At 41.2% G+C, this 26,344-nt stretch overlaps 1 protein-coding gene across 1 annotated transcript; it reads right to left on the bottom strand.

Annotated features, from left to right (window-relative positions):
* nup210 (nucleoporin 210) lies at window positions 1–25,579 on the bottom strand (the record flags this gene model as incomplete). The annotated part of the gene is made up of 40 exons (XM_080496931.1): window positions 1–1,152; window positions 1,674–1,754; window positions 2,524–2,646; window positions 3,568–3,772; window positions 3,880–4,130; window positions 4,789–4,935; window positions 5,438–5,552; window positions 6,307–6,443; window positions 6,568–6,788; window positions 8,401–8,576; window positions 9,376–9,550; window positions 9,713–9,804; window positions 10,175–10,333; window positions 10,594–10,725; window positions 10,858–10,938; window positions 11,022–11,201; window positions 11,655–11,717; window positions 11,803–11,938; window positions 12,015–12,142; window positions 12,384–12,512; window positions 12,742–12,843; window positions 13,350–13,454; window positions 14,019–14,125; window positions 14,316–14,508; window positions 15,019–15,192; window positions 15,328–15,546; window positions 16,769–16,914; window positions 17,771–17,969; window positions 18,182–18,337; window positions 18,506–18,643; window positions 18,769–18,909; window positions 19,844–19,950; window positions 20,050–20,118; window positions 20,374–20,532; window positions 20,744–20,876; window positions 22,171–22,321; window positions 22,584–22,680; window positions 23,285–23,416; window positions 24,377–24,516; window positions 25,416–25,579. 40 exons carry the CDS (start codon window positions 25,577–25,579, stop codon window positions 1,049–1,051), a joined length of 5,667 nt encoding a protein of 1,888 aa, XP_080353057.1. The 3' UTR covers window positions 1–1,048.
* Between the last annotated feature and the right edge of the window lie 765 nt (window positions 25,580–26,344).

Raw genomic sequence — 26,344 nt, 5'->3', positions numbered from 1 at the left:
AACGTTAAGATGTGATTGTAAGGCATAGCTACAAATTTTAAGCACACACTAAAAAACATAAATACAATTCCTTGTCATATTTTCCCCCTTTGAAGTAGAAAAATAAGTAATTTAAAACACAGTCACACTTTGATGTCCCAGCGATTCCACACTGCTACAGTCGCCTCTTTGAGGGGAAAAAAGAGAAACGGAAAGAGACGCTTCATTCTCTGAAGTGACGAGCAAGATCACACTTGAGTGCTTTTGTAATGCACCAACTGGGATAAAAAAAAAACAAAAAAAAACAAAACAAAAACTGAACAATGTTTCACATTTTATAACTGCTTCACATTAATCACTTAGAGAGGAGCTGCTTGTTGTGTGGCTCAAAAACTCAGTATCGTTTGAATGACTGGGATGTTACTTTCCCTCAAAAATGCCCAGAAGAGAAAGGGACCTAACGAACGGCGGTCGAGAGAGAACAATACACATTAGAAGGGTTCGTCACCAGTGAGCAGGACGGTTTCAGTGAACAACTAGTTTTTCCAAAATGGAGAAGGAACAGCAATTAGTTGCTCATTAAAATAAATACTTTCAAGCTGACATATTTGCTTTGTGGTTAAACCTGAGTTACAAACCAAAAAAAAAAAAATTCACAAGTGAAATATGACGAAACAGCAAAAATAAATGTTAAAACGCAAAAAGCAAATCGTTGTGAGCACAAACCAGCCATTTTGGTTTTCAAGCAATTTTCAAATCTTGTCAGTCATGAATTAAGTGGTCTTGTATAAAAAGTGTTTCCATGGCAAAACATAAAAATCAGCGCTTAATTTATATATATATATACACATCACACATTTCCACACACAAAGGTACAAAGAAAAACTGGAAATAGCCCTGTTATCATTCTGCATCGTCTTTTCGCTGATCGATTCTGCAAAAGGGGGTTTCTTTTACTCATCGGTACCGAGGTTTGCTGTCACACCCCTTACGATTCATCCTGAGGGACAGAGGCACATTCTGTATGCATTAATGGCCCGGGGTGTTGGCGGTGATGCCGGGGCTTTTATCAGGACTTGTAGTCTGGAGAATACAGACGAGACCTGGGGCTGCTGTTCGGGTCCAGCCGGGGTAACGTGTGGTTGAAGGAGTTGGTGCTCGGTGAATTAAAACCTGAAAATAAGCCAAATAAGTTTAAAAACGGTTCAGGGGGCAGAAAAAGAAAGAAAGCAATTTTTAAAAGGTAAACATAAATAAATACAAAAACAAGGATACACATCCGCTGTTTTAAGTGGAAGTTAGACAAGATAATTAAAAGTACAATTTAAACTGAATCATTTGACTTTGGAATATAAACAAATGCAGCTTTAGTCATGATAAACAGGAGGCCTGCAGACTGATACAATGCTTAGTTTTTGTTTAGATCCAAATTATCTGCAATTTATGCACGGCGAGGGTGCATTAAAAAAAAAAAAAAATCTATTTTTACGTGAAAGCACTTGATGGGATCAGATTACTCCTCCATCTTTCCTGATCAATACTCCCCTGGGCTTTTATAGCTCAGTGGCATTGCGGCTTCGCAGTCGAACAAACGTCTTTTCGCTTATTCAAGACCAAAGTTACCGAAATAAACCGACATTCGAAAGTATTTTCTATTGAATAAATGTTTCGATCTCCTTTTTATAGTGTCCCACCTGAGCTGGGTGGTGGGGGCGTCCTCTGAATGAACGCGGGGTGATAGGATGGTTGTCTTGGGGAGAAGAAAGAACTGAGGACTGCAGGGAGGAAAAACACATTTAATACAAAATGTCAGCAGCAAAAAACCTCTCAGTGGGATCAACGGTCAACTTCCAAACACAAACTTGTAATTCTTTTCTGATAAAAACTCCAATTAACACACGAAGGCCGTTGAGAAGCCCCCAGGGGGAGCCACATTCAAGACTGGGTGCTTCACTCTTTCTTCCCATGATTAATACTGAACCTCGGAGGCTAAAAGAACAAAAGGTTTTTTAAACGCCACAACGCAAATAACTGTCAAATTCGATAACCACACACATCCCACCTCCACAAAATAAATAGAAATAAAGTATGACTACACCTGTTTGGCCGCAAGCCAAAAACAATCAGTCATCAGTGTTTATTCACTCAGCATATTATTCCTTCCACCCAAAGAGTCACTTTGTGGTTTCTTGTGTACATGAGCAATGATGACAAAATCTTAAAAAAAAAAAAACAAGTGCAGCAATCCAGTTTAATTTGAAATCCGGAGTATGACTTCGAGTTTGTTTTGTCGTTTCCCCCTAAGTGATTATTACAGACTGAAGATTCTCCTGTTTGGAGTGTTTTAGGTTTCATTTAGTTATAAATTCACAGTCATTAAAAGGTAAAGTATTGTGTTTTCTGATGTCCTTTTCCTCTGTAACTCCAATCATTACATTTAAGTGTGTTTGGAAACATTCAGTCCAGCATCATCGAGAAAACAACTTTTTAACCCCTTGACCGGTGCAGCGCGAGAGGATAACGAGAGAAAAGGAAGTGACCCACCGATGACGATGATGGCAGCACCAGCCAGCAGTGCGAACAGGGTGCAGAATATTATCTGGTAGGAGTTTATGAAGCTGTGCAGGGAGTGGCCGCCCTCCCAGTCAACAACTGGAGGAGCAGCTGCTGAAACAAAGTGGTGGTGGTGGTGGTGGTGGAGGAAACACAACAGACTGTCAAAGCTGAGAACAAACGACACATTACCACATAACGGCTACGGTGAAGGAAGTGGTTAATATACGATATTTTACGGAAATTCTGCCTCGCCGGTGTTCTTCCAAAAATTCAACAGCACAACCAGAAGCTGGAAAACTAAAATGTAAATTAACAACCGAATCAGGTCACCATCTTACTGAGGATCTCTTGCTTTAGAAATGTGACATTTCAAACGAGATATTGGAGTAGCAGCAGTTGCCATCGCTGCTGTTCCACAGTGAAAACTACTCCAAAGACGTCTGATGCAACCAGAGTCTGTTAATTATTTATCTAAAGAGGTCATTACAGAGTAAATATTCAATCCTTTTCTCCATGTCCAAACACATTTTCTAAATGTGAATTAAAATGCGACGGCTGTACCGAGTGTATGCCCTGTTGTCCTCATTAACTCAGGCTACAGTTTAGGACTAAACATCTCAGAAGTAATGGAGGCAAATGAACAAAACAATGCTGGATTCAGAAACATAGAACGATATTAAAGAACCATAATGTTCCAAATACAAGCTGTCATTTTTCCCAGTGAGATCCTCTTATATTCAGAGTGTAATGTTTAGCCTTTAGAACAGTTTCAGGTGCTCCAAAAGGTTTGTTAACAATGCAACTGTGTCCGAAGCGAACCGGTTAGAAGCTATTTAAATCAATATTTGGTAATTAATTTGTTGCCTTCGTGAAAAGAAGATTTGATCTGTAAAACATTTTCCATCAGGGTCGTTGTAAATTGGAACCAGTGTGACAACAAAAGTGAATGAAGCAGAAAATACGAGCGGTTCCTGCCAGGGTAGGAAACAAGGAGACAACGATGTGGTTTACAGCTCAGAAAGAATATCTGACCTTGCATTGCAGCACCCGGATCAGTAACATGAATCAGAGTGACTGGGATGACGAGGCTCTGGCCAGAGGACGAGCTGCTTATGGAAACAGACGCGGCGAATGCTGCTTCAGGGTCCACAGCCACGACGCTGTACTTTGAGAAACTGGGAAAGCCCTGATGGGTCTGCTTCTCCAGCACAGCAATGTTGGGCGAAGTAGACTCCACCTGAAAGTACCAAGCAAGCCGTTATACTGCGGAGCATTAACACAGAATTATTCTCAGTGCATGCATGGCATGTTTTGTTACATGTGGGACCGCAATGGCAGCCTGACCTTCAAGCTGGACAGGACGGCGAGGGGACCGTAGACTGTGAGTTCAGCTGACGGCTGCAGGTTTGAGAGCAGCAGCTCAGTCTGGTCTGAGTAGAGGCCTGGCTCCATGGGCAGCCTGACGCTGACTTGCTCCCCTGAGAAGGCGTTGCCCTCCAGGCCTCCCTTCACCAGCACATTAGTCATAGATATGCTGAGCACACGGGTCTGCTGGTCGGTCATGGGCTGCAAGGTCATGGAACACGTGTAGAGGCCTGGGGGGGGGGGGGGGGGGGGGGGGGTGGACGTGGGTAAAGGTAATGGTTAAGTTCACACGTTTGCATTCAAAATGAACATTTTGTTCTCTGCATGATCGAATTTCCAAATATATCTAGATAGTGGACTGTCCTCTCTCGGTTCTAATGGGGAGGGTCATTTCACAAGTCACACAGTGTCATTAGAGACTCGGTCCGATTCAGCTGAGCGGTCACAGTCCTGCTCACTCAGTGGATCCCATCATAGACAAGCCAACAACCGGGCCAAAGTCCCAAACCCCAAACACAATTAGACCAGCGCTCGAGCAACAGGGAGTCTCATCGGCCCAATACATCTCACAGACACTTTTTATAGTCTGTGCGAAATTCCTTCCTTGGGCCAAGCACATATTGATTACGTTCTTGTAAGCAATACCATTCTGCACCTTGGGCAGTGATAACGCATCAATTCTGTTCATATAAAACTCTCATTAATTTTTTTTTGATACAGAACCTCTGAGCCCAATCAGTTAAAGGCAAAAAGCTAGTAGTTAGTCGAATGAACTGGTCAACGGCTAGTCAAGAATACATAACGTGAATACAGTTCCATGGACCAAAACAACTATATTGTTCAGAATCTGTACACAGCTTCAACTAGACGGATTCAGTTGAGCGTTACCGAGGCTGGAGTCAAAGCCGAGGTGTGTTTTGAAGACTCGACTGGCAGGAAAGTCCACGGTGTCGCTGGTGAAGCTCAGATGGCAGCTTACAGACGTCTCTGGCTGAAGCAGCGAGATGGCTTCAGTCTGGGCGGAAGAGCAAGTTCCTGCAGCATCAAACACAATCGAGTGAGTTAAAAAAAAAAAAAAAAAAAAGATCAATGTTAATAAATCCAAATGCCAGTACAATGTTAGGTGACCTAGGGTTACCTCGCTTGCCTACACAGTTCTGTTGGCTATTTTCTGTTAAATAATAATTCCTAGGTTGTGAACATTTACTTTGCAGCCTCTGAAAACATCAAAACATTGCAAATTGTTGAAAACTAGTTTAAAGGCATCATTCTTGAAACTTCTAGTTGCAGATCTCCAACAGAAAAACGCTTAAGACATGGGAGTAAAACAATATAAAACAAAGAGTTCACTATTAAAAAAAACCAACAAAATTAAATCCAACTTCTTGTCTTAATGATGTGGTTAAGCTGAGGTGTTAATGGGTGTGAGTTTTGCTACTCTAATTTGCTTCAACCTTAGACATTTCACATTTACACAGATGTGAGTGTTTATGTCTTCTTTAATTCAAGATTGACTGCAAATTAATCCCTTCAGTACCGATAAGATTGGTTCCTTTCTCCCTGGTTGTCAGCAGGACTTTTGTCATCTTGGCGTTTGTGACTGGCGCAGCCTGCGACATCGCTGTAATCGTGGTAGGAGCTTCCACTACAACCTAGAAAACACAGAGGCACAAACCAGACTGTAAATACTAAAAGGATTCACACACCAACATAATACATCCCCAACTAATAGGCTTCATCAATCAAGTCAGGTTGTCAGAGTGTTTTAATATTACATTATTTCCACTTGTATTCGTTTTGCCCGTTACCCAGATAAAAACAAGATCGGATTTTAATTAATCTTTTAAAATACATGTTAGTACTTGTCTATACAAGACAAGACACAAAACACAAAATCTCATCAACTCTGGACACAATAGAAAAAAATATATTCATTTAAATTTGCTGGTTGTATTCAGGTCACGGGGACGGAGGAATACGACTGCAAAACTCCGAAAGCCAATTAATCTTTTCCACTTGCCGGCATTTATGAGAATCTCGACATCAGCGAGTCACACACACATGCACACACATTAGACAGGTGTTATTATGTTCCTGAAAGGCAATGATGGAGATACAATGCACCTGTTGTAATTTGATTCTCATTAGGATATATAGCTGGAGGATAGACTCGGGATGATGCGCTGGCAGAGAAATCAAAATCTCTGGAGAAAAGAGGTGTCAAGAGGAGACGTACAGAAACCGGAGGTGTGCCGTTTGCATAATTAGAGCATTCAGTGAGTTTCTTGTAGCGCATTCATCATACTAAAATGTATACGAGATAAGAGCGATGTGCAGTTCATCCTTCATCATACAGGCTGTCATTGAAATGGCAGAGATTGGTGTGACTGCAGGCATGTTACACACCTCTCTGTATGTCTTCAATCTACCAGGTATTTCATAGTACACAGTGACAGTTCCAGAGCCTCTGGCTACAGCGGCGCCAGTCTTCGGGTCCACCTGCAGAACACCATTTTCAGAGGAGCTCCAAGTACCGAGAACACCTGCAGAGAAAAGAGGAGGATTTTGCGCTTTGAAAACGATCGATTCACACTAAAACGGAATGGTTTGTTAGATGTAAATGAAAAATAAATGCTTGTTACTTAAATAACATGCATCATCTCTCACCATCTGGGCTGCTTAACTGTACGTGAAAGCAGACCACATCTCCCACCACCAGATTGTGGGCATCGTGCATGCCGATCGCATGATCGACAGGAAGTGGAACGTAGTCCGCCACGCCCATGTTTTCACTGTCCCAGACGCCAAGCAGAGTGAGACCTATGTTGACGGTTGTTACTGTCAGGGTATGGTTACCAGGCCCAGCTCCAACTTGTATAAGGTCGTCTCTGCCGGAAGGAACAAGAAAAACAATTTTTTTTTTAAATCAGAGAATCGTTTATGTTCATTATGTGGTTACCTACTGATTCAGAAATGGAGACATTAATATGAGGGTGCATTGAAGACACTTTGCTTAATATATGCTGATTTTCACCAGTTTTTATAAGATTTTGAAAAATAATTAGCATACCATTCTACATTAAAACCGCATGGATAAAAGACATCAGCTTTGTTTTTAGGTTTTGAGAAAAAGTTAAGAGAAATTAATGAAAACATACACACATTTTAGCGGTTTCTTTGCTTTACCTCAAGTTGGAAAAGTTCTGGATCCTCTGTGATTCGTCTATTTCGCCCAAAAACCTAATTCTTTTCGTTCCTGTTCTGACGGATCCACTCTGAACAAATGAAGCTCAACCGCTCCAGCCTCAGATAACAGTAAACCAATTGGCCACGAGGAAACCCAATAAGATTCAATACTAGTCTAGTAATCACAATCCCAACATTCTCCCAACACTGTCAGATCCTGACTTCTGATTTTGACACTTTACCCTTAAAATTGTCAGTTAGTACCTGGGGAACAAGGTAACAAAATCAAATTATTGCACCGACAGTGGAGAGAGTCCCTCGTTGCATGTACAGCAAAGCACCTCTCTTTCTAGCACTCCTGGTAATGCAGCGCACTCACTCAGCTGGAGAAAAACTTCATCTCAAATGAGGTTGATGGAACAGCTCAGTTTTTACTGTTGTGAATCCATCAAACATCATCTAAACTGCGCCATGACCTCCTGCTGGAATTCACAGAATAATTGGGAACAATAAAACAAAAGTTGTAAAGTCAATGACGACAAGGGCTTCGTCTACAAAACTTCTCTCGTGTTAGCCGAGCCAAAACATTATGGCCACAATATGCCCAATGTGCTGTCGATCCTTCAGGGAAACATCAGAATATTTTTCTAAAAGATACTTCACAAGCTAAATGACATCTCAAGGTTTCCTTATGCTCACAAGGGCATTGAAAAAAAAAGAAAAAGTTAGGTCTGATAGGTCTACTCTCCCTGCACATCCTCCAACATATCTTTGACGTTTTGTCCATACTGGGACTATTTTCAGCAGGCAGTCGCCACAGCAGACTGTGAGGACTCCAAGGTTCATCAATGAGAGGGGACCATGTTTAGGACTTAAGTGCATCTTGTGTGAAACAGCATCATAAAAGATATGCTGAATATATAATCACTACTTTTATATAGCGGGAAAAAAAGGACAGAAAGAAAAACACATTTTGGTAAAAGGAATGGATTTTATGGGTTGACAGACTTGTCCAACAGAATTTGAAAGAGTGAAAGACGGAAGGCGGGGTGAGGTTGTTCAAACCACTCAAAAAGAGGCCTTGGGTTTTGCTCTATAAATAAAGGCCATTACAGTGGGATAATAGCTTTTAAACCTTGGGAGTATTACCCAAACTGAAAAGCATAGCCTCCTCTCTCCCATACTTGTCCTGACGTTGTATTTCTGTCACAAAGTCATACAATTTATGAACGAATGAATGAAATCCGTACCGGACAGTGAGGCTTGACACATGTTGAGGAGGGTTAAAACGCGTCAAACCGCTATGTGACAAACCTATTTGTGGAAAACGTGAGGAGGGAGTTGGAGCTGTGCAGAGCCTCTCCTGTGCCGGCGTGAAAGTGGACAGTAAAGGTGAGCACTATCCCCAGCGGGAAGGCTTTCAGGTTCTCCTTGGTTTGTGTGTAGAGCACTGGATTGGTAGAAAAGCGCACATAGGACACGGGCACCACCTGAGGGAAGAATCAATGTCACAGTCAGTGATGGCAGATCATGTCAGCTGTCATTTTAAGTTTCATTATTGCCTTTGGGAGTGAGCTCCTCGCAGATCACAATGGTATGGTGTTTATGGCATATGATGGAGTTACATTTTTTTTTTTTTTTTTTTTTTAACAATTTGAAGGCAAAATATTATTTAGGCATTTTCTGCAGTGGATTGCAATGTTGTAACGTAAATTCAATGTTGATTTTTACTGAAAAAACTAAATGCTTAACCTGCCCCGTTTTATCCTCATATGAGCCATCTAAAACAGATGAAAAGATGCACTATACTGAAATTAAATGATAAAACCGTCAAAACTTTCATCTATTGCAGATCCATCCACCCACTTCCTACACTAGTGACTGTGGGGTGCTATGGCTGAACCCAGTTGTATGTATGAAGAAAGAGGAAACTGCAACGCATAACTAGTCCATCAGAGGGCAAATGCAGAGACAGACAGCCACAAACATACAATCACTTCCACATTTACAATAATCAATTAGCCCAAAATGCATGTTTGTGGACTGTGCCGGAGAACCCACACTCATGCAAGGAGAACATGCAAATTCTTTAAAGAAACAACCTCCTTAAGCAAAACTTGATTAGAATAAATTATTTAGAACTTGATGCTCTAATTCATTCTTGCTACAAAAAAGTCAAAACATGCAGGGGTGCATGTCAGAACAGGTCCTTTATTATCAACATCGACAGGATTATTGCTATAAAAACCAAAACTGTCATGCTTTTCATGCAGCATCTCTTAAACTGACCTTCACAGCAACGATCAGTGTTTGATTGACACCAAAGGTCTCTTGTGAGGTGATCAGCAGAGAAGAGGTCCCAGTAAGAGAGCCAGAGAAGAGCAAGCCCTTATCATCCACTTGAGCGATAACAAGCTGGTCAGGGCAATCCAGCATCCGGTAGGAGAGCGCACCCACACCATCTCTATTAGACAAAGAAATACAATATCACACTAGGTTTATCTCAGCAAGTCAATGTTCGTTGTCACTTTGCTTAGGGAAATACAGCCGTTAGATAGGCTTCCCTTACTATCTACATTCATGCATGGAAAAGTCAACACCCACTGTGCAGCCACTTGTGACTCACCTGTTAGTTTGGAGTTTGAGGGCCGAGTTTGGCGCCATCAGTAACTCTTCAGCCTCCACTTCGGGATTAAGCATGTGCAACTTGTCATAAACCTTGATCAAAGCACGATGTTGAAACTCCAATTATTATATTGCTTAAATCGTTCTTTGATGTTTCCGCACTGGTGACATGTCATACTTTAATGCAGTTTGAAGTTGGATGCATTCAGCTCCGACTAATCTGCAGTGTTATCACTTCACAAAGTTAACATCGTCAGACATTCCAGAGCTCAGCAATTTCAGTGCTCTGCTGCGTTAAATGCCAGTCGCTTCGATTATAAGAGACAGCTGGGGAACATGGTTACGATAAGCAAACTACTCTATAAAAGAGCTTTATAAAATATGTGCATACAAGGTGATTGTGATATTGATGCAAAGAATAGGTAGACACTACGTGTCCTCACAAACAGTCACAGCGCTTCACCTGAATCTGGAGCTCATCTCGGAGCTCCTGCAGATTGTCTACGAGCTGTCGAGCCTTTGGGTCAGTAACTCTTAGCACCACTTTCAGCCCTGTCCGCCCTCTCAATTTGCCAGTCACCCTCATGCCGAAGTTGTGCTCGGACTGAAGCTCCACATTAGCCTGCGAAAGACAAGGGCCATTATGAAAATGGCAGGAATAGCAGCAGCAAATCAAATAAAAAGGCAACAGTGATGATGAAGCAGGGACTTGGTGGAGGTTGACAGGGAGGCAGAGACAATGCAGACGCTGCCTTTTAAAGATCTGACTGTAATGGAAGGGCAGCATATCTTCAGTCAATCTGATAAAAGATCAAATTGAAACAAGAGCTAAAAATAGGAATTACTCAGTGGCAGAGGCTGCATGGGAAAAGTGCAGGGTACCTCAATGTGTCTTGGCTGGACATCCAGGATGCCCCTCTTGGTGATGGACCAGTGGAAGGTGAGGCCGGGCAGAGCACTGCCAAAGGAGAAGGGCGTCTGACTGTTGGTCAAACCCATTACATAAACAGGCATCTGGGAAAAGAGAGAAAGTGCATCAGAGTCAATATTTATCAGCATTTCACCAATGAAATACGAAAGCTTTCCTTAACAACACTCACAGTAATGTCATGATTTTGAGTTCAGTGCAGTACATGTCACTCATACCTCTGCTCCCGTTTTCATTCGTGTAATAGGAGCTCTGATTCGAATGGCTGTCAAAACCACAACCTCCACTTCGACTTGATCCTGAGGACACGAAATAATTAGCAACTCGTACGTCAATGTTAAATGAGGTACACGCTGGTGAACGTGACAGATAAAAGATTTACCTGAGACACAACGACTAGCTTTCCAGTCTCTGCATCAACGGCTTGGACGAGCCCAGTCACGGTAACGTTCCCGACGGCGTTGCCCCTGACATGGCCTATCGCATTAACGGAAGCAACCTCCTCCTCGGAAATGGAAAAAATTATGTTCGACTGTGGCTGAGGGCCACCCTCTGATGTGATCTGTAATGGATAGCAAGAAAAAAAAACAGGGATTTTTCAAAATGAGGAGCTGCTTCATTCTCTTAAGTAAGTCTGACAACACGGCTGTTTACTAAAGAGATTTGATCGCTGCTTGTTTCTAAAATTATTTCCTGAGCGTGTCTATGTTTGATATATTAAACCACTCATGATGATAAAAATGGTGATCAAACCCAAATATTGTACACCGCATGTGTAGTACTGAGTTTGATGTTCAGCAATTACGAGTATTTTGATTCCTACTAATTGGGGCATGCGATGAGGCAAATAGCAGGCAATCTTAAATCGGCAGCAATTAGGCAAACATGCTCAAGAAGAGTTCTAGCAGGGGTGCCTTCTGGGAGATGAACTAAAGACCAGGCAAACTCTTCTCGTGAAATAATTACAGCCAGCAGTTTCTTAAAATGAGCCAAGCATTGACATGATGACACATACCTGCATCATTGAACCAATTAACAGTGTCATTTTCCTCGGGATGAGTTTGAACGGTGGAAACACCTGAAAGACAGGAAGATCTTTTCTTGCACTGTGTGCAACATATACAAGAGTCACGAGCTGCAATTTTCAAAAAACTAAGTCTTACTTCAATTTGCTGGGGAGTGGAAGCTATTTTCCTTCCACTTTTCTCCAGAACAGAAGCTGAAAGGGTCGTCTGACCAACAGACAGACCTTTGACCAGAAATACAGCAGTGTCGTGTTCAGCCGACTCGACGACTGGCCTGCAAAAGGACACATTTCAAAATTAGTAAAACGCAGTACATTCCAAAACTAAACAACAAATTGGACATTACTTACTTTAAAGTGACTATTGCTGAACCTGCCCTGAGTTTAAGAGTCATGAATTTGAAAAAGGTTGCTGGAAAGGGCTTCTTCTCATCGTCCAGGACTCTAACATAGGCCCTCACAGATTTGCCAATCTCCACCTGCAATCGAGGAGAATTACATCCACCAATACGGAAATCATTTGGTTCGCACGAAGGGCAAACCTAATGAACCTCAAAACAGGCTGACGAATAAGGAAAGTGCTGGACAATGATAACCATATTTAGAGCCTAAGGCGTCAATGGTGCATTTCAGGAATGTGTGATTCTGATAATAGAGATTATCTAGTCGAGCAGGGGACTGGACCTTCGATGATGAAGGATTACCAGGCTGGAAACTGACCTTGTCAACCACTCTCACATAAACCTCCAGGATGTCAGCAACGTGTACTGTGGCTTTGGCAGGTGCTGGAAAAGCCACACAAAGGTCATGAACCATCACCGTCACCACGCCTGGATGGATGGGAGAAACCTGGGTAAACACCGTAAATCACATATTTGGTTTTAGCACATTCTCACTTCATTGAAACATTGTGTGGGCACTGGTGCAATCAGATCTTTATCCATAAAGGAAAACAGGGAAGATAAAGAAGAATGTTTCTTAGAACTAGTGATAATAGAACTTGTTTTATTGTTTTCTAACACGATTCCACTGAAGGAATCCCTTGCAAACAAAGTCCAGATGTGTTGTTTTTTTTTACCTGAGCGGTGCCTTTGGCCTCCTGGAATGTCACATCCACAATCTCTTTAACACTTGTATTGACATAAAAGTGGCCTGAACCCTCTTGGAGGAGCAGATTTGCCTGAAAAACAAAACACACTTACAGAAAGGTGCCAGCACAACTCAAATTATTCTTGATTATTTTTTTTTCTTTTTTCTAAACAATCCCAGCCATTATTATGGTTTTCTGATGAACAGCTGGTTATGCACGTAACATCAAAGAAGGATGCTGACCACAGTCCGTTTTTCTAATCCTCTTACACAGGTCACTAGCTTTTATTTAACCTCCACACCCATCGAGCATGAACCCGATATCACACAGGATTATGGAAGGAAGGCCCACTGGGCACATCAGGCCAAGAGTTCCTACCTTGGCAGGTGCATTCTAAAGTGACATTTCAATAGTTTCAGTAGGGATAACCGAGATTAAATGCAGTTGTTTATGTTAGTTGGCTCGTCATAAAAAAAGAAAATGTCCTGCAGTGAAGTACCAAATGATACTTCTGAAGAAGCTTGTTCAAACGAGTGAGGTTGTCAAAAATTGTGATGTGCAGGTGAGCCTATGGCACTGATGAGTTAGTTTCTTACCCGCACGTCTGGGTGGTTGTAAATGGTCACCGAGTCAGGAGAGACCTTTACATCTTCAACTAATAGGAGCTCCAGAGTAGATGAGACGGGGATCAATGGGTCATACTGTCCGGAAGAAGAGGACAAGGTCAGTCAGGAGTGCATATAATGTTACACAATGCAAACAGACACCATGCTGGTGACTATGACGAAAACACTGGGTGAAAATAAAGTGTTAATCCTTGTAGGATTTAGTAGAGAGACACGTACACAGCTACTCAGGAAAGCAAATTTATTAACAGTGATTTGTAGCTTGTTGACAAAGAACACTTCAATGATGAAAATATAATCCGACTAAAAATAGGCAAGCATTTTAAATGCAAGGGCTGAATAGATTTTCAAGGATGCACTTTCGCATTTTTGGTACAATGATTAGTACACACAATACCTTTACTGCATTGGTGTGTGCTCTATTTTGCATGAGCACTATTTGAAACATGTCTGTACAGTAGACCCTTTTTTTCCTCATCCTATGTGAAATTCATTATTTTATTTAAACGGATGACAACTGATCTTGAGTTGCTCATTTAAAAAAAAAAAAAACAACTTCACTCAAACACTTCTGCTTTCTGGGAGGAAGTGGAAAGCGGTTTGACATGACCTTCTACTTGTGCCACGGTTTTCACTTACTGAACTGGGAACTTGTGCTGCTGCCAGATGTGGATCTTGGTAACCCACAGCTGTCACTGTAATGGCGGCAATGCCTGTGTGTCGATGGACCATCACTATCTGACGTCCTGTCGTCGGATGACAACAAAAAAAGAATCACGTAATTGCATGAATAATGAAAATGGAATGAAATGATAGGTCAATGTAGTTTTTCAGTTTGACACAGCTCTCTCAGCATTAAAAGCATCCTGGTTATTTTTTAACCTTGATAAAGGTCTAACCGCCAACAAATAACAATGTGCAGATGCATTTGTTTACCGTGAAGTTTCATCTGCTTGTTGTTGTCCTTGAGCAGCAGAAGCTCCATCGGCATTGTGGGTTCAATGCTGGCCAGAGATACTTTAGTTGATTCCCATAACAAGCTCAAAGAACTAAAGTTGTCAAACTTTCTCCCTTGGTGATCAAAAGCAGCCAAGTCGAGAATGGGGTTGCGGTAATTCGAAACAGGTACCTATGAAAAAAATAAAGATAAAAAATAAAGTTATTTTACTCCAATTACAGAGAAATGCCATCAGTGCACACTTTCTGGTGGAGTTAACTTTTGTTTTTTCAATTGAACAATATGTCATTTTCTATAAAGGTTATATCGCTTGCTGTAACAGACAAGGAAGCCTCCTCACAGAACAGGATAATTCACATGGGAGACCTTTTATATAAAACAAAATGGCATTTGTTTGCTATTTTTACAACATTGGACAAAGTTCATAAAAAAAACAATATGACAAAAAGTGAAGCAATGGAAGTAATTCAATGATGAGAAATGAGAGGAAGAGGTTGTTATAAATAGAAATGAAAAGAGGAAAGAAACAAGCCCCTGTATTTGTTAAGACATGTAGTAAGCTATGGGGGTTTTGCTAATATTTTCATCTATATTTCTACATTTGTCATATCGTCAGTTATAGTTTTGTCAATGAAATTAAATGCTACAAAAGGAAGAAAAGTTCGCTTGTGGCCTACATACCATAAGTTTGTTCTGCTGCAGTAGTGGGCAGGTCAGCTCGAGCTGCGGGTTGGTATACACTGGGGCTAGGGTGAAGCGAGATGGGGGGGCACATACAAACTTGACCACGGCCGGCTCCACAGCTGGATAGGGATTGGTTACACTGGGTCTGTTACCAACCATCACTTCCAGCACCTAGAGGATAACAAAAACACAGACAGATCAAAAGGTCGGAATATAAAGCTCTTCTATTTATGATCAACATAGACAAAATCAAAATATAAGGATAGATTCTCTGTTGGAATTTGTGTTATTTTCAGTGGCTCCTACCTGCTCTCCCAGATCTCTGCAGGTTGCTCTGACCCAGTGCTGATTATAGTTGTGAGACGAGGGACTGGTCTGAGTAAGGCTCAGAGTAGCCTCATCCTCGGCTCTCAAGTTGCAGAAGAACTTTGAGGGCTCTAAAACCCAAGGACGTGGTCCGCCTTCAAATAGCATGTCTTTCGATGATCCCAGAGTCACCACAGCCACATTCACAGGGTCAACCGCCTGCAATATGGCAGCAAAATGTACAGATTGCACTTTGTCAAAATGAGACAACGAGAATAAACCTTTCGATTTCAAATATGTGAAAAATGTGTGCAAGTATTACATTAGTAAGCCATTATTGATAAAATAAAAAAATAAAAAAAAACTGTGTGAAGGTATTAGGCAGATATCCAGTGTTACACAGTAAAGAAAATAAACTGGGTCAACCTCTAGCTGCCAGGGCACAGCAAGTGAACAAACACTGCAAAAATGTTTAGAACTTAAACCGATGATGAAATACACCATGTTGTTGTACTGACAACAGGAATGTTGGGTGCAAGCACATCTCGTATCTCTTGTTTAGGAATGTCAAAACGCTCTAGAATGTTTCCTTATCCTCAAGCTGAAGTCACTTTTCATTCTTGTGTCATCTGAGAACTCAAGCATACACAACAAACCAGTGTAGCAAGAGCGTGATGCATTATTAAAATTCACCGAGGAATGTTAGGAGCACCAAATTCAAACACTCGCTGATTATTGCATTTTCGCCTTGGCTGTGTTCATGAGTGTGCATGTTTCCAACTAATGGGTGCCTTAAGGTAAAAACCAGCAAAATTCAAGCCGAGTTCAAGATCTTTACACCGTTCTGGACCACCATGTCATCAAAAACACACCCGGCCAGAGGTTGCGTTGCACTTTTTTGTTGTTGTAAAGAATTATCTAAATGCTGCCTGACTATTTTGTCAATTGTCATCTCTAATTTGAAAATATGAGCCATTTTTAAACAATTGCACACGTTACATGTTTAGGTTGTAGTAGAACAAACAGTAGACTGCATTGCATTTTTAATTGGCACAAGATATCATCACATTGCATCGATGAACATTATGAGCAATAATGCACACAAACATTTTTGTTCTGTGTGGTAGCAACATACTGATGATACTCAATTTTTTTTCAAATGTATTTTTGCTTTTACCTCAAATGGTTTATTTATGACTGATGTATGTGACTGGTCATATCTTCCCTCTGTAATCTGTCAAAATTTTCGACGGTTTGTATGTTTTTGGCCATTTGAAAGTCAATACAGGTAACAAATATTCAGTGATCTCTGTATGCACAATGTGAAACTGCACTTAAAAGACAATCCGGAGAAATACTTGCTACATAAAACTGAAACCCAATCTGCTTCAAAGAAATACTGACGAGCAAAGTCATAGAAGGACAAGATATTTGGACTCACTCTGAGTGGTAGATAAGCAGCAATGGTGATCTTGGCACTGAGGTGTATATTGCCGTGAGTGTAGCTGACAGTGAGCACGGTGTAGCCAGGGGTCAAGGCTTTGGCTCGCACTCCACTGCAGTGGCTCTGGCCAGGAGCCAACCTCCCTAGATCAGGAAGAACAGGGTTGATTGAGGCTAAACAGTAAAAGAGGATTCAGTATGATGCTGTCCAAATAGAAAAAAAAAAAAATAAATAAAAAATGAATAGTTTACAAAGGCATACTCATTAATCTTTCAATCTTGAACCACAGCAGGGTGCAGAGAAATCGTATTATTATTTGAGGCACTCACTTGATTAATAATACAAAATTCCAAAATTAAAAGCTATAGATCTTGCAAACTTACAAAGAGATAGATGCCATAATGACAAGCAGAAATCCATAAAAAATGTATAACACTTAGGGATTTGTAAGAAATGTCCTTGTACTTTTTAATCAAGCACAGCCAACAGTTTTCCACTGAAATTATGTTTTCTAGATAAGAATTATATTTATCAGTTCTATTAATTTGTTCTTTTCCCAAAAATTATGACACTGCAACTGACAGTGAAACCTTCCTTCATGTGAAACTGCAGATTTAAACAATTTGGCAAACGAACATTTTAACGTGTTGAAACTAAACAATCAGACCAATACACAAGTAAATAATGTGGCACCTTTTTAAATGTGTACACCAGGTGCATTGTTCAACAAATGCGTGCCTCCATCTTAAACCTATCTCGAGGCCAAAGTCGTTGTCTTGCATATTACCATGATTAAACTGATGTAAAGTGACACTGAAGTGATATTGATGAGTTCGTCCCACAAATGAGTATCAGCTGGTTAGTGACCTTTACTGACAGTGATTCTAAGAAGACTGCAAGCGAATTCATCCACAGTAAGCGATGACAGCAGACCAGCTTCACTTCATGAAAATATCTAGTTATTTACTGCCGTTTGTATCGGCCGAGTTGCAGACTTACCATCCAGAAGTTCAAAGATGCCCTGATTCTCCTCCTCGACCAGCAAGTCAAAGTGGGAGCAGTCACTCAACATGACGCGCTTTTTCTCGCCCTCCTCGAGCAGGCCGAAAATCCTGAGGGGCAAATCCAGAACCTTCCCCAACCTGGCCTCTACTGGGCAAGGGGCAAAGTCCATAGCTACAGGCTCAACAACAAACACCTGAAGGAAAACGGAATCAAAACCTGTTCAAATGAGAGCTGGAAATGGCAGCAAGAAAGATGTGGCAGAAAGACATGAAACTGTATTTTAATGTTATCATCCGAGTTTCTTTTAAAAATGTGACAAAGGGACAAACATTTTGAAATATTGCTCTTTGGTTTTTCTATTTTGCTTTAAAATGTTGTAAATCAAAACTGTGATTTGGTGTTTACCTTCATCTGGCCAAAGTGTAGTGGGTTACGTAGATCATGTGCATAAATTACACTGACACCGATGTCACTGACTGTAGTCATCACTCCTTTGACAGTCACTGAGGCCACAGCTGTATTGGAGGAAGTCCAGCTGAAATTTCCACTCCCCCCTGTTGCCTGCCACAAGCAAATAATCGAAGACATCATGTGCAACAGCATGATGATTCAATTTTGGATTTCATACTCAGACTTGGTGGTAAAATGATAAAAAAAAAAAAAAATCATTGTACATGTCATTTAAAAAAAATGCTAATTTAAACAAGGTTCGTAATACGGAGTAATTACCTTTATTGTGTACTGATAAGCTCCAACTTTGGGCTGCCATGGAAATGTGAGAATGCTGGGATTGAGAATTATGGGGTTATAGATTTCCACATCCTGTTCATTGTGGACCGGGTTGGGGAGTTCAAAGACGGTTCCCTTCTGAAAGAGGAGAGACGCCAAAGGTAGTCATTGCATTGAGAAGAAAAGGGCCAGAATCGTAATGCTATAATGATACTCTGCATAAAATCCAGACTGAAAAAGGCCAGAGTGGCTAATAAACTCACTTGATCTACAACAGCTCTTAGGGTCGCCTCAATGAGAGTCAGGCCTTCTTTGAGAGCTCTGACGTGATGATACGATCCATTTGTGGAAGACTCCAAGACGTCAAAATACTCAGCGGGGAATTCAGTGCCGATACGGACATTCTGCAAAATCAAAACAAGCGAAGTCAAGATTCAGGTACACTGACCCCTAATGACACAACAGCCTTCAACTGTTCACATTTCAAATTACACTTCATCTTACTGAGAGCAATCATCAGAAAATGGGTACATGAAGATATCATGCGAACATGTTTACTATATTTGCTCAGTTACTGACATATAAATGCCCACACCACCAGCCTGCACTGCAATTCAAGTCAAAGTCCATGTTTCGTGTTGTTTACCACAAACTCTCAGCCCACTAGGTGAATGATTTAACGGAAATCAGTTTTAGACCATACAATGTTTTGTTTTCGGATGTCTTGCTACCCTTTCTTCCCTGACCTCTGACTTCAATCGTCTTCATCCACAGAGCTGCTGCTCACTGGATATTTGTGAAAGATATTGTGCAAAGCCTCGAGGTGTCTCCAAGTAAAAATCTCAGTGTCAGCAGAATGAAACCTTCAGAACAGCTCATCTGGTATCAACAGCCACCCTCAAGCACATTCAATCTAAAAATATATATATTTATTGTTCCCTTTTCAATGACCAGTTTAAGCTTCAAATATTATTGTACTGAAAAGACGGGCATGCATAGGTTTTGTCACAGTTCTACCAGCAGACAGATCGTGTCTGATATCTACAAAATGAGTCACTCTGCCAGCCCAGGGTACTTCCTCAGTATGACTGTACATTCAGACAAGATTAACCAGTGCCTCAAGCATTTGAAACATGAGCTTCTCCTCACTGTAAAAAAAAAAAAGCACATTGTAATAATAATGAAGAACTGCTAGATATCAAAACCTTCAGGAAGGAGGGAAAGAAATGGGGCACCATTGCATATCTTTGACAATTCTACAGCCATAAAATCCAAAGAAATCCCACTAACCCACAAGTAATTCACAAAATTGTTTTTCTAAACTCCTCAAATACTCACATCAGAGAGGTAGATTTTGTTGCCGGCTTTATCGAATACTTCAATGAGGACATTATAAACTCTGTCCGCTTCAAGAACCCAGCTGTCTCCGGGATAAATCTTGAAACCTAAAGAAATATCAGAAAAAAAAGTTAGCTCAGACTTTAAAGTTGTACAAAAGGAACTACTTTCTATTTGAGTAACAACAGTAACAGAAAGGAACAGACCTATGTAGCCAGGTTCAACCACATACAAGGTGCTGTTGGGGAGGCGCGACACTCCTTGCATGCGAAGGCCTGAGTCGACGTTAAGGAAAATTAAGTCACGCACACTCACTGATGATGACAGGGCCAAACCCGTTCACTCAATTTTCGCCACTTACTTCTTCAAGCAGTAATCAGACTCCTGGATCACAGATTAAAAACACATCAATCACTTCTAATAAATTAATACACATTTTCTGACTTTACATAATGAGTTTAAGACTCGAAAGTGGAGCCTATTAGATTATGACCTCATAATAACCGCTGAGCAATTTGTAGAAAGGATACTTTTATGATCCAACACTACATTGATGTGTCCCAGCTGAACCCCCGTAACTGTGGAAGTGCTTTGATCCAGATTGGCCACGGCAACATCTGGGTTTCCATCAGGGCCGATCACGCTGTTGCGAAGGTGCAGCTCATATTGATCACAAGGCATGGAGAGTTCTAAACAGAGACAAGACACAAATTGGCATGTCTGCATTATAATGACATTTCAAACGGACCACCTGCCCACTCTTGTGACATCAATGACTCATCCACTTCACATCATAATTCTGCAAAACTGACAGCAATACGATATAACTTTTCGCCTGGAAAATATGTATTAGGGAGAAGTACCACGGGCAAAGTAAAACGATAAACTTTGCTCTCAGACCTGTGATTGTGCCCTGTCTTATCTTCAGGACCCGGTATCGGATGGAGGTTCCCGCCAGCAAGTAGATATCGTGCGCGGGACTCAGCAGGATGTTCTCCAAGATCAGTAGTTTCACCTCTGCTGCACCCACATCCTGTGGCATGAACACCATGGTTACGCAATAACAACGCCTCAGTTTTGTGCCTCACCAAGCAAGAAAAAGCTTGCTTGAGGTTTTTACATACAACTGAGCAAAAGCAATTAAATACAACAACATAATTAGTGGTGGGTTTTTTAATATTTTCTTCTGAGCAATATTTGCTTTTGGATAATTATTCTCTTCTGCTCTGAGTTGTATGAGATTGCAATTACACAAATGTTTTCATTCCAGTGGATATAACAAACATACAGAAGAAGAAATTCATATCTGAATATCTTTACCCTTTAGTTTTCCATTTATTTGTTACAGATATCTGCAAAACAGCGGGACTTGTTTTAACGTGATTCAGCAGCATCTTCTCTTGAATCTCTGCGCAACTTGACTATCAGCACAATAGTTGTCCTGTGGATCAGGGAGTTTCTGAGAAAGATGATTAATGTCTTTAATATATTCTTAGACCATCTTGTCCTGAACACTGCAGCTCCACATAGGTACATTTTTACCCCCTCGTAATATTTTCTATACAAAAGAAAGGGAGACTACAGCAGCAAAGACCTGCCATTTATAAAATATGCCAATGACAGAAGCCTGATTTCCTGCCTGCAGGAAACCATCAGTAACAACCCTGCCATCTGGTCCGACAGCCCCTTCTTTGCCCCAATATTCATTAAGACCGAGGAGCTGATGGGAGTGGGCAGCACAGGGCCATTCTCCAAGACTCTTGCTATGATAAGGGCAGGTGTTGAGAGTAAGCCAGTCACTTCAAGTATTTGGAAGCAATTATTTGCAATAAACTCCCCCATCAGACAACTGCAGGCGATATTTATAAAGAGTCATGACTGCAACGGTCTGCTCTCTTACTACCTGCCCAAGAAAAAGAGTTCCAGTGCCTGCACATGTAGCCTGACCACAGCGTAACAGGTCAGTCACTGAGATCTACAGGGTGTGACTAATGGGACACAGGTGGCGAACAGGTCTGCAAAAATCACTGGAAATGAACAACTGCAGATACAGAATCCATGCTACTGGTTTATAACAAGCCTCAGCTTCAGAAGACACCCCCACCGTTTTCATTCATTATTCCTGCTGTTGCCATCTGGCAGAGAACTCCAACTAAGCAGAAAAAAATAAGTAATTTTTAACCTGAAAAGCAGCCCTTACAAATTTAGGCAAAAAAAACATAAGATAATATTTGTTTTTGTTGTAATCCTCATTATTTTGATATTTTTTCATTTCTTAGTGATGTTTGCAGCAGAGAAATCTCACTTTGAAGTATTAAACAGCTTACCTTATACAGTGACTCTTGTATTTTAGCTTTCAACTTGGCATGTCCTGTTTTCAGTCCTGACACCAAAATAATGTCACCCTGTTTCCCAACACGCTCCATTTCAGATATGTATCCGGGGGGAGTATATGTGGACTCAGAGAATTTAAGAACCCTTCAAAAGAGAAAAGAGAAACACATAAGAAATACAGCGTGGCTCTGTATCTGACCTCAACGACGACGCCTCTTCAGCAAGACCCTACAGGCAAATAGGAATATGTGGCAAACCAACAAAATGACTGCATCACTGGTTATATTGTTAAAGTGTATAGGCAGTTGAAGTTGACAACCTTGTTCCCTTTATATCTTTTTCTAACATAAAAACACATTTCCATCAGCGTTTAAGTAAATTAATCATTAAAAAAATTAATTCTTACCGTAATGAGCTGTAGGAGTCAGAGAATCCATTCACATCTACATCTTTCACTAAGGTCCAGTCAAACACAAGACCAGCAAGGGTGCTGAAGGTGTTTCCTGACATGTAAAGAATTAAAGATATATCATCACATTTCAAAATGTATGACCCAACATGTACATACGAGACTTGGTAAGACTGTATTCATCTTCAATCACAATACTAGAGTATATAATTGAGTGTCATTGCAATTACCTAAAAGATCCCGACTATCAAATTGGATAAAACAGAACCAGGAGGAATTTCACTCAAGGAGACATGCTTGCCAACCTCAATCTACTCCATTTCAAGAATTTGAAACGTGTTTTCAAGACAAAGCAAACAAAACACAAGCCCACGGACCCCTGAGCCATCATCAGAAAGAATCAGGCTGGAGCTACAGCTCATTAAACTAAGTGTGCCTACCCTAAATGGAACCAGTCGAACAGAACAGAGCCACCTCACAGTGGCAGCCTGAGGGGGAAGAAAATGCTGCCTCGAACCAGTTCAGTCATTACTCTGCAAACTCTTCAAAGCAGCAAATAAACAATACAGTGTGGAGTCTTTGCAAATGGAACAGCTATGCGAGGACACAATTTTCTTTTATAATTTATTCTGATGACGACTAAGGTTCCATTTACAAATCAATATGACATGCATTCCGAGATTAGAAAGATTGATCACCTTCAGAGTCCAGTGCATGAATTTTAAGTTCCAGTGGCGAGTCCTCGAGATGGAGCTCTCGGGTGGTGGACACGATCTGGATTTCACTGATTATGTCCACGATAGCATCACAACGTAGTATCTGCCCCGTGACTGCAAATGAAAAAGCCAAAAAGAAAACAACATTGAAAAACTAGATACTGGGAGCAGTGATTTAACTCGACAAAATATTTTATTAAATTTGCTTTCTAATTACAGATCAGAGCCTTCGATAGCTTCCCACGCGCGGAATTATTAATTATCCATCAAAGGATGAGGCTCTTTGGCCTGCTGCAAGACAGGCGATTATATCAGATGTCAGGCTAACAAGTCCACAAATGGCTGAAATGATTTTGCAATAGCAAAAAAAAAAAGGAAGAATCCCAAGAGTTGAGCAACAGAATGACAATGTGTCAGATAATGTCCTTCAGACATGGCACTTTAATATTTAACTTTGTGCGCTCCTGCTGACAATAACATGTTTTGACTTCAAAACAATTCAATTTAAGTGATCCTACAAAAATGACATACTTTGAAGATGGTGAATGTTGCAAGATTGTGTAGTCAATTTGACCAAAGATATTTCATGCAGAAAAGAAATACAACTATAAAAGAAGCTGCATAAAAACCCCTGAAAAGTGCCAGAGCAAAGTCCCTTATTCAGTTTGTTATCAAGCGCATTCAACTCGGGGCATTTTCAGTAATCAAACAAATAAGAAGCTTTTGTATTGTAACCTAAGGTAAATAAGCAAACAGGTTAGTTATTCCCCAAAGCAGCCTTGTTAGTTTGAGTAATAACGAAACAACTTCCAGGCATGTTCATCTCCTTTGATTTAAAATTCAATAAGAAAGCCCAGATTTATTGAAAAAAGTTGAACATTGCATACCCAAGCGTTGTTTAAAACTACCGGTGTATCAACAGATCAGAATCTCTGTCAATGGATAGAAAAGTGACTGGATGCTTACTTTTATTTACAGGCTAAAATCTATCAGCACAAACTTTGCGTGTGTCACTTCTAGTCTCAGATAGAATAAGGAGCCTCAAGTTGATGACTCAAGTGCAACTTTATTTACCAACATCTTCAGCTAAAATGATGCTGGTCAGCCTGGATTGATGGGTGGAGAGAGCTTGGAGAACTGCTCTCCGCGAGCAACCTCTGTCGACCTCTTCATTCACAGCTTGGATGCTTGCGACCTCTGGCCTTGTTGAAGACCTGGGATACACCGACAGAGAAGACAAAAGCAGTCAAGCAATAGGAAACTTATTTTATATGACAAACAAAACTGGTTTAATACAAATATTCAAACTGAATTTATGGGGGTGGGGCAAAAAGCACAAAAACTTCACGCATAGACATTTAAGCTGTTAAAAAGAGAAGACTCTCCATCTTCTACTCCTTGTAAATGTCATCAGCTCCTCACAGGGCAAACAGAGTGACAGACGACCACACATACCTTCCCTGTCATGCAAAAACATGCATGTGTTTGAACTGTGGAAGGAAACAGGACTTTCAGGAAACCATGCGTACAACCCTAGGTTTCAAATCCATCAATCCTCTATACCAGTCTGTCCTGTTCAGAGTCACTGGACACTGGAGACAGACAACCACAACACACCAAGGGGCAATTTTAAGTGTCACCAAATAAGCTCACATGCATGTTTTTGGACTGTGGGAGGAAACTGGAGTACCTGGAGGATGGACACACACGTTCTCGCTGTGAGGAGCAAGCTAAAAAGTTAATTATAAATTAAAAGTTTCACTATTGAATGAATAAATAAATCATTCATCAAAGGTGAAGCTGATTAGGCATGACTCGTGTTAAATATAATAAATTGAAGTGACACTTACACTTCTTCAATGTAAATCTAATTAATGTGTACCATAAGAGTACAACATTTAAACGAGATCAAATCTGTGAGAAGCCACTGTGACTTTATATGAAATGCTTTCTTAAGGACCCCACACAGGCTTGAGGTGATACGGGGGCGAGTGGCTGCAGCCATGCGGTGTCACATGCCCGGAGCAACATGACACTCCCTTCACCAAGTATGCGGCCCCCCCTTCGACTTATGACCGTAACTACTCACCACTGTTATAGTTTGTGTACTCACCATCTGTAGCAGCCTTCAGTCGTCTCCAAAGTGAAGTTAATCCTCGTGCTCCTCGCGAGCGGCAGCAGCACTTTGGGAATGTTTAATTTGGAGGAACCGTTAACCAGGTTCACGGATGTCATTAATGGTAACACCAGCACCGCCAATAATCGTAACGGCCCCATTTCCGACTCCGGAGCGTTTGATTAGCGAGCGTAGGTCGAATGAATGAATGAATGAAAGTTAAGTTTCTACTCCAGCCAAAACTTACTCCGGCCCATTAAAGTGGCAATCTGTGCAGTAGTTGCAGCGCTGACAGGGACGGCAAGGTGAGCTAGCATCGCCTCCACCGAAGCTAAACTCCCCCACGCCGTCTTCCTGTTCAGTTTCGGTTTGACTCGAGGAGTTAACGGAGCCACCGACATATGATGATTAGTTCACTCTCAAAAGACCCACAGCGCGCTCAATTCACCGCCTCGCTGTGCTTATCCTCACTGTCGCCTCTGCTCGGAAAGCGTCCGTTATGGTTGAATTCAAAGTTTCACACCAACACTCACAGTTAGCGAACAGTAGCATAAATTACGCGTGTTTGGTACAATACCCGCCATTAGCAATATTTGGACTTCAGTGGGCATGCCGGGAGTCAGTGACGTCATACACACGAGGGGGGAAGGGGGGATTCTTAAAGGTACAGTCTGCTATTTCCATGAATAGAATAGAATAGAATAGAGTAGAACTCTCACCTAATGGAAAAATTTAGTGGATTCGAGTCAAGGCCAGGCCTCTCTGTTTGGAGCATTGGAACTCTACACAGAGGCTCACACTTTCACGGGTTTGGCGTGAGCAAGTATAACACATGGATAACATGCAAATTCCATGTGCGTGCCTGTAATTTACTGGATGCATTTTTTTTAGGAATGTGGGAGCATCTTGAGAGAACCCATGCATGC

This window comes from Blennius ocellaris, assembly GCF_963422515.1.
Source record: "Blennius ocellaris genome assembly, chromosome: 5".
Taxonomy (NCBI): domain Eukaryota; kingdom Metazoa; phylum Chordata; class Actinopteri; order Blenniiformes; family Blenniidae; genus Blennius; species Blennius ocellaris.
The sequence above is the reverse complement of the archived record's forward strand: the minus strand, read 5'-3'. Positions and strand labels throughout refer to the sequence as shown.